We start from the raw sequence: 9,090 nt of genomic DNA, 5'->3' as shown, positions 1-9,090 counted from the left end.
CCAGCTCCTACACCCTTCAGAAAAAAACCTTTTTGTTTTTTTATTAACCTACTTTCACCAACGAGGAGCAACTCAAAACAAAGCCGAGTGCATCCACCGAGCTGTTTCGCATTTAGAGCTTCTCTGAAGCAAGTTCACTTCCTACGACTGCACGCACACACGCACACACACACACATTCACAGGCTCGACGTTCCAAGTGCTCACTGTTCCTGCACTTAATGCCCACAGTTGAATCCAACAACAGTTCCTTTTTTTTTCTTTTTTTACTTTTCGTGCTGCTTGATCAAGCATGAGAAGAAAATACAAGTTAGACGTTTATAAATGTGTGATCTATGATAATTGTCATGGTTTCAGTGCAGCAGTGGTTACTGCACTGAGCTACAGTGTTCTCCAGGAGGAACATCTCTTTTCAACGAGTCCACGATAACGCAGGAAATTACACACGTGTCCATGACGACACGCTACAGTCTTTTTTCCGTAGCATGTACAGCTTGACATATTCTGCAAGACAGAATGATGCCAGTGTTGAGCTGGTGATCGGTTCCAACTGTACTCGACCAATCAGGATTTCAGTAACGCTGCACTGCTCCAAAGGACACACACCACTGCTTCGTGGCGTGACCTTCCGCCGGCCAGGCTCATTAACTAACCTCGGGTTGAACGATAACGTCCCGAGTGTGAGACGCGAGTGAGCACGGAACGACCCTATGAGTGAGGAACTAATCTTTTTAACGTCGGCTTTAGATATTTTTGCCTCGTCGAGTCTGTGATCCATTATTTGTACGTGAATCCAAGAGGAAGAGTGAAGAAACGTTAGAAATAAATATACATCTAGTTCCATAGTACACAAACACGGAGCCAAAAAAAACCCGAGAAGGAACAACTACACAGTATCAATCTTCAGTTCATTGTTAAATTCTCTGATCAGTCTGATCTGCTCCGTCACTGAGAAGAAGTCATGTTTGTTAAAACAAACAAACAAAAAAAAAAAAAAAAAAAAGAGCACCAAGTTCCGTTTCTCTTGTTAGAGATTAGCTACGAAAAAAACACAGTAACATTTAGAGTATATCAGTAACTTCGCTTAGATGAAACCTACTGTAACACACACATCTTGTGGATACACAGAGTATGATTCTTGCACAGAATTCTGTCCGGAAAAAACAATATTAGTGTATCACGTCCCCGGGATTTCGGAGATGTTGCGTGAATAAATGGCGCAAGTCTGAGAAAGACGCTGACTGTGGATGTGGTTGGAAGTTCTGTTCTTGTTGTCCACACACACTTCTGATGAATCAGTTCCAACGCAGAGTGCGTCCCTCTTCATGCTGAGGGCTCCTGACTATGATCAAACAAAACCACGCAGGCAAAACGAAACAAAACCAAAAACGTTCGGGACAGAGAGAACATCCTTCTGTTGATTCTTTGAGAGCGTTCACTTGCTAGGTGATGGAATATAGACATGGATGTTGATGCTGCATGCTGGACTTTAGATGGACTTGGAAGAGTCCTGCTTGCTGATGAGGACCTCGAGCAGGCGCAGTTTGGCTTTGATGCGTTTGTACTCCTTGTACTCGTCCAGCATGGGCACGCGGTCCTCCTTCTGTACGTTCCTAGTGAAAGAGCAGCGACTTGGTCAGTGAAGCGGCCACATGCTCGTTTCCTAGCTGTTAAATGTAAAAAGTGTGCAGCAAAACATTTTCTCAAAGCAACATTAAGATCAGATCCCTCAGTCTCTTAATAATCTACTCCTGATGTCGGCCTGCACTGGAGCTCAGACCTCACAGCAGATTGTATTTTCCGTGTTTCTCTACAAATCTGTAAGTGTGAGAAACTAGAGCCGTAATTTAGTTCGGTACATGACAGAAGAGCATCTTACCTTCCATTCTGCTTGTAGAACTCCTCCTCAAAGTCACGAATGGTCCTCCTCAGCTTCTTCTTCTCTGCTCTGGCTTTCCACAGCTGCTCCAGGAGCTCAGGCCTGTGGGATGCAGGAGTGCTCGGTTTAGCTCTAATTTGATTAGACTAGCAGCTGTTTGTAAGAGGACCCAAAATGTTTTAACACAAACAATTCATCATGGAACCAGAGGTGCGTGAGGTGTTTTGAGTGGCACTGCAAAAGCGGAAGAACATCACTGGAAGACATCACTGGAAGACGATGAAACATCAGGAAGACCTTCAACAAGTGCAATCGTCGAAAACGTAGAAACCTCTGGTACAAATCGCAGAACACGACTTCCAGGACATATTCCAGAAGTGGATATTGCTGTGCAAGGGGACTATTTTGCAGGTGACTGTTTGTAAGCGTACATAAATAAAGTACTTTCTTGTAAACAGTGCCAGTCTCCAAACATTTCCATACCACTTCATATTTAGTATAACAGCACAGGTACATTTCACTGTTTTCACTCTGATTGTCTGTGTTCCTGACTTCCAGTTTGTTAATTCAAAATCTTGTTTTTACATAAATATCTACATACACGCCCTTAACATGAGAAGAAATCTCCACAAGCGAATCATCTTTCCAAAAAGATTGGAGGTTATTTTAACAACAGACCAAATGTGGAACAGTATATTCAGAATGCACATTACAGTCAGGTGTCCGGGATCTTTATGTCTGTCGGGAGTCTTGTGTATGTAGTACTTTTAATAGTAAATAAGAAGCACTGAATGTGGTGTGTGTGCTTTTTTTTTTTTCTTTCTTTCTTTTTTTTTTTTTAAACACCGAAAGCATGGGCAGAAGAGCTCAACATGCTGCTCATTCTTCTCTAAAAAGATTGCTGCCTTATATAGTTTGAGGTTTTGAGGTCAGTGACTCTAAAGACGCTGTAAATAGGTTCTCATGATGTGTGTGAGAGGCGTAAGAATGACAGCTTGAGCTACATGCATACAGAAGTGACTGTGCTGTTGTTGAACAGAGTGCAGGTGATTACACTTACATGGAGGAGGCGTTAGAGCTGGACAGACGCAGGTCAAGGTTCAACTTGCCCGAGCTTTCTCCCATCTTAGGCCTCAGAATGTTGTCAGGCACAGGCTGCAGGTTGGTGGGCTGGGCTGCAGGGTCCAATGCGATAATGACCGCTGACTCCTCACTCTCCATCTCTCCACTTTCCTGCTCATCCTCTTCCACCTCTTCCTCCTCTTCCTCTTTGATCTCATCACAGAAATGTGCAGTCTCGCCCTCGATGATGGGCTGCAGGGTCTGATTGCGTCTCTTGCTTGAGGGCGAGGCCTAAAGGAAAGAAAAAAAAGAAAAGGCAGATGTGATTGGGAAAAATATATGGAAGGATAGGGAACGAATGAAGGGTAGATAATAGCGTTCATATAATAATTAGATGTCGTATAAGTGTTAAATCACATAAATTGACTATATTGACTGGTACAGACCAGAATTTCATCACTTTTACCTCCTCACTCATTCAAACAACTCTAATGTACATACACACATGTCAAACAATACATGTGTTTTAGGATTAGAAATAAAGAAGTAAACCTTACAATAATGGGAGTGATGCTGGCACGGGTTAGCATCTGTTTCACCAGCCGGTATCGGTCATACAGTGGTTTTACAATCAATCGTTCTTCACGCGTGACCTAGGGGGAAAAAATATAAATAAATATAAATACATATATATACACACACATACACACATACTGTATACACACACACACATCAGCAGTAGTCTGGAGAGCACCTACTGCTTAAATACTAACGGAAATGTACATATGCAAATATCTTGAATAGCAATAAAAATGTCTTAATTAAATATTACAAATATTTATATCAAAATGTGCTCACATTTAAGTCACCGAAAGCGTTCTGTTGCTGAACGACAAACATTATTCTATTGATTATACAAAGCACTATATAATGGAAGTCCTAAGAGGCCATGCACTATGATACATTTTTTTGGATAATTTCTTTCTCGATCTTACGACTTCATTTTCTCTCCATAACAAAAGTTGTTTGCTCGATGTCACAAATTAATTTTCTCGTGATCTTGTCAACACGCCCACTGCCACAAATGGTCATTTCTTGTGATGCTGTGAGGATGCTGCCACTACAACATGCTCTTATGCCAAATACACAGGAAAATTAAGTCGTGATCGTGAGAAAACAAGACAGACAAAAAAATCATATAAACCATTGCCTCTTAAAACGTCCGTACTATACAGGCTCTAGTACCCCTCTATGTTATACACACATGTACTAAACATTTATGGAGAAGACATTCGAGATTTCCTGTTCAGGGAATTGCACATAACCCTGTATATAAGAGAATAAGTGTGATAGAGCTGAGACTTACAGGACGACCATGCAGTCCCTCGTAATACAATAAGTTCTTTTGCAGCACTGTCTTCTCACAGGCGAGCTGCTCCTTGGTCATTTTCTGTTTAAAGCAACAAATTTGTTTTAGCTTTCTACCCTGCATGCGTCGATAGAGATGCCAGATTTCTTAATGTTTTATATCTGTTTTGTACAAAATATTTTCTAAACAATATCAAGTGTTAGTCACTGCAGTATAAGAAATACAAGAGAGAAAAAGGCTGCTGCTGTCTGTATCTAGCAGAGGAACATTAGCAGTTGTAAAATATATGCTAAACTAACCTTTTAGAATTTATGAGCTCTTAACCTTACTGGTAAAAATGCAGTTAAAAGTGTTAGAGGACTGAGGGAAACAAAACATATAAGCAGAATCCCAAGAGCTGTACTGACTCTGATGTCCTCGGGCCAGCCGTCCTCCTCTCGCTTGGTTCGTAGATGTTGCTCAATGAGCTGCAGCGTCTCTTCATGGGTGGGCCGGCATCCCCGTCCCTCACCATCTCTCTCAGCAAGGCCTCTAGAACTTGAGTGTTCTAATGTAGAGCCAAAGCTCTTAGGCAGTGTGTTGCTGCGTGGGCGCGTCTGTGGGGTCAGTTCACTCTCTGCCTTGTGTTTGGCATCTGGGCAAACACACACACACAAAAAAGATATAGAAAGAGCTGAAATAGAAAGTCCACTTAAGATCAGCTCAGACTTTTTGATGTTAAACGTTTGCTTCTTTTGCTTGCATTGAATTTAATAGGCGAAAAGGCTGAAACTTTACTGGGAATATTTATTTACAAATATACATTTATAACCGCATCCTGTATGAATATTTGTCCAGGATTCACACATGTATTAAAGGAGATTTTGAGTAAAGATAGATTTTACACACTTTAATAAACTACATTATAGCTCCAACACAACAAAAAAAGAAGCAAAGCCAAATACTAAAACATGTCTTGGATGATAAACTACCTGGGGAGAAAGAAACTATCTGTGTAAAAAGGAAAGACTGTGTTTTTTTTTTTTTTTGCTATTTAACCTTTTAGAATGTCCACATAATGAGGTAAAATTTTATCCACCATAAACTAGAGGATCAGCACAGAGAAACAAGCTGCTTATAGAATATCACTGAGGTGAAGAGACAATAACCCCCATTAAAAAATAACAACAAAAACACACTGGACTAAAAACCTGACATATGGCTGAGAGTCCACCCTTGGGGAAAAGGCCGCAGTCAGACAAAAAACCAAGGAAAGAGGACAGGAGAGAGGACCACAAATAGCTCTTTTGTCTACTTACTGCTGTTTGAAAGTACTTACAGAAGTGGGGTGTCTGTCTAGAGACAGTGAGGGGGCGTGACTGTGTAAAATAAGGTGTGTTCAGAGCGGACGAGTGGCGTCTGTGAAAGTGAAGCACTGCCTGGTGCCTCAAGGAAGCTTTGGGTAAGAGGTGCTGTCGTCCTGCTGATCAGGCCATCCAGGGAAGTTTAATTAAAGAGAGAGAAAAACTTATTCGGCAATGCACCTCTGAGGGGGCGTCACATGGTAATGGAGAATGAAAAGGGTGGCGGCCAATCAGAATCGACCAACATGTGAGAGTGGGTGAGGGTACCGTGTGACATGGAGCAGTGATGGGGAGACCCCTCTGTATTGAGAGTCACACTGTCCATTACTAAACTACTGTTAATCACAGAGGACCAACTCAAGACCCAGGCACCCCCGCTGCTCACTCAATTAGGACTTACCTTTAAGCTGTTTACGGATCCTGGTGAGGTCGGTCATCCACTTCAGGACTTTGGGATTAGCTGCCTTGTCAGCATGAGATGGCTGAAAATGAAAGACAAAAGTTTTTAGTGATCCCTGAGCTTACAAAGAAATATGTACTCCATCTGTAGTTTATTTTTTTACCTTCCCATGATACAAAAAAATAAGGAGAAAAAAAAAGCTCACTGCTGAGGTAGTTAACATTTGTGTGAAAGACATTTTTAATTGCACTGTAAATTGTTTATCTAGAACTATATCAATCAACCTGCCTTTAAAAAAAAAAAAAAAAAAGAGGTTTAAAGGTTTATTAGTTAAAAGTATGGCTGCTTTATCAAAAGTGTCTCAGTGCCTTCTGACCAAATACACACAAGTAATCCAAATATCAACCTGCGTATTACGATTGCATTTTTAAAGTCGGACAGAGTTTTACATCTTAGTTTTCCACTGTAGGTTTCAAATGAACATACTGTATTTTTCGGACTATAAGCCGCTACTTTTTTCCGACGTTTTGAACCCCGTGGCTTAAACAAAGAAGCGGCTTATTTATGAATTTTTCCTGGGTTTTTCCCGGTTTCACAAACTTCAAGCCAAAAAACTGAACCCCATAACATTAGACCAATGAAATTTCCGAACGGAAAAGAAAAAAAAAAAAGCACTTCACCTATGTTCTGAGCTGCACGGCATTGGGAGAAAAAACGTTTTTTTTTTTTTTTTTTAAACGCACGACGATGCCAAAAGAAAAACTCCCGAGAGATATAGTTGTGAAAGGAAGGAGGAAGACAGTGAACAATGATTTTCTTGGTAGGCTACTGTTTAGATACAAGCCGGTGTAACGCGTTGAGTCTGAGTCATGGGACAGCTCGCTAACTCCAGTTGCAACAGAAATCATATAAGCACAGACAGCTTTCCAAAACTCGTGCTTCTTTATTTTTTTTGGCAACAGCGTTACGGGTTAGTCAAAGAAACTTAGAAATGAGCATCAGAAAATAATAAGGACATATTCCTCGCTCTTGCACACACGCAGTAATACCCAGAAAATGCTGTGCCGGTCTTTTCCCAAAATACCGCTATGCTCCTAAAGGAAGCGCAACATATTTCACCTGTTACACCGTGTGTAACGTGTCTTTCGTTAAAGCCTGTATAAAGTACATTAGTTTCAGTGTAGACAGGCTTATAGACAGGTGCGGCTTATTTATGTTCAAAATAAAAATATTTGTAAAATTCAGTGGGTGCGGCTTATATATGGGTGTGCTTAATAGTCCGGAAATTACGGCATGTTTCATTCTTTTACTAGTAAATTCTTTCTTTTACTGGGTCACAATTATCCAACCATGGTAATCGCAAACACGTACGCTTATATAGTTAAATAAACCATTAAGATTATATAGAATTTAAGATAGCAGTGCCAACCGTGTAGTTCTTGTCTTTTTCAAACTGTTCTTCAAACTGCTTAATTTTTTTCTTGATGTTCTGGAGTTTCTTGGTGAGCTGCTGACAGACACTGTCCCCCTTTGTACTTTCCTTGGAGCTGAAGGAGGCCCGGCGGGACCTAGAAAGAACGGACAAAGAGACAGATAAGCCACATTTGCAACAAATCTACACTTGTGTAAAAACAATGATTGTCATCCAAAGTTATTTTACCTTCCACAGGACAGTGCTTTATTTGAAGACGTGGCATCGGAATCCTGCTGCAGGAAGCGCTGACTGTGACCGAAATCCAGGAAGTGACGTGCCAGTAAGGGCTGTGCATCTTCCCCTAGAGGCAGTGGCAACATGCGTCCTGCCAGTGGAGACAACTGTGCTTCTCCAGATTCACTCTCCTCCTGCCATGACATGAACACTGGAATGGGATCTAAAACACACACACACACACACACACACATACACACACGGTCACCTAAAATGAAACAGCACGCTTAAAAACAATACAGAGGATATAGTATAGCATTTAAAATTAACACCCCCCAAACCCTGGGTCACGTGAGGGTTTGGGGATGTGCAGCAGGGCCATAATGAAGCATTTAGTAAAGCATAGGGACAGTGCAGCACGCTAAGGACCAGGGGGAATCAGCTGGAAAACTGATGACTCACTGATTGCACTGTGCACTGGATACCCAAAGACATTGAAAGACACAGTTTGGGGCAGGAGGGGCTTATAATACAAATTTTCACACTTTGAAAGACATTTGTTTGAATTGTGTATTTGCTGCATCCTGAGGTGCATGAAACCTTTGCAACAATAGAGAGGGGTACTACACTGTCACCTATTGCAACATACTTATTATTGTTATTATTGTCCGTTTATTTTTGCTCATTAGTTTAGCTTTTGTAAAGTTTTTGGTAAAGCTAAGTCTGTTAGTTTATTTACAAAAGTAACTGATTTTTATGAATAAACTTGGGTGGGTACATTCTCCATATATGCAGATGCAGCATTTTCAGTTGAAAGAAAACGCAATAAATCTATTACATCTTCTGTCACTTTGTTGGATTTAAAAGCACGAAAGTATGGCAACAAACTGAAATAACATGACTCATCGAGTTATTCAATACTTGCCCTCCACGGTGGATTACCTTCACACAGTGCACAATACACACAAGTTAATTACCCAAGTTTTAAGTGTTGGTTGAACAATGCCCAAGTACAAAAATAACTTTCACACTTGGATCTCGAACAAAATAAAAAATGAACAAATATGAAAATGCCTTTAAAAAGCACAAAAACTGAAGTCAGCCGAAGGACAATTTTGAGGCAGCTCAGTGCAACTTAACCAGTTGCAGTACGGGGCTTCACTACTGCTGGGTAGCACATAGGATGCAGCGAAGCATGTTAACACGGTCAAATTGGCCTGCAGGGTCTTGAGTGAGATTCCATCTCCTTGAGCCAATAAGGCCCCTAGCATTTATGAATAAAGAGAATGTACTGAAGCACGGCCCACTGCTATGGAAAATTAGCCAGTCCACACAACATTTTCCAAGTTTGAGTCAAATGATTCATTAGTTTGAACCTTGTGTTTGCGAAG

At 41.0% G+C, this 9,090-nt stretch overlaps 1 protein-coding gene across 9 annotated transcripts in view; it reads right to left on the bottom strand.

Annotated features, from left to right (window-relative positions):
• Positions 1 to 240: 240 nt before the first annotated feature.
• fam13b (family with sequence similarity 13 member B) overlaps positions 241 to 9,090 on the bottom strand; it is a 36,929-nt gene continuing 28,079 nt past the window's right edge. For 6 of the 9 annotated variants that reach the window (XM_046849045.1, XM_046849043.1, XM_046849041.1 and 3 more), the window contains 10 exons: positions 7,712 to 7,922; positions 7,481 to 7,619; positions 6,052 to 6,133; positions 5,627 to 5,770; positions 4,716 to 4,942; positions 4,306 to 4,389; positions 3,497 to 3,592; positions 2,938 to 3,230; positions 1,878 to 1,979; positions 241 to 1,611 (listed from right to left, as the gene is read on the bottom strand). In XM_046849045.1, the coding sequence (XP_046705001.1) occupies positions 1,488 to 1,611; positions 1,878 to 1,979; positions 2,938 to 3,230; positions 3,497 to 3,592; positions 4,306 to 4,389; positions 4,716 to 4,942; positions 5,627 to 5,770; positions 6,052 to 6,133; positions 7,481 to 7,619; positions 7,712 to 7,922 (1,502 nt within the window). In that variant the 3' untranslated portion in view covers positions 241 to 1,487. The remainder of the gene's footprint in view (positions 1,612 to 1,877; positions 1,980 to 2,937; positions 3,231 to 3,496; positions 3,593 to 4,305; positions 4,390 to 4,715; positions 4,943 to 5,626; positions 5,771 to 6,051; positions 6,134 to 7,480; positions 7,620 to 7,711; positions 7,923 to 9,090) is intronic. The other 3 variants (XM_046849044.1, XM_046849050.1, XM_046849049.1) reach the window with 2 other exon arrangements.

The sequence above is a fragment of the Silurus meridionalis genome, chromosome 5 (genome assembly GCF_014805685.1).
Source record: "Silurus meridionalis isolate SWU-2019-XX chromosome 5, ASM1480568v1, whole genome shotgun sequence".
NCBI lineage: Eukaryota > Metazoa > Chordata > Actinopteri > Siluriformes > Siluridae > Silurus > Silurus meridionalis.
This window is presented reverse-complemented; position numbering and strand designations above follow the sequence as displayed.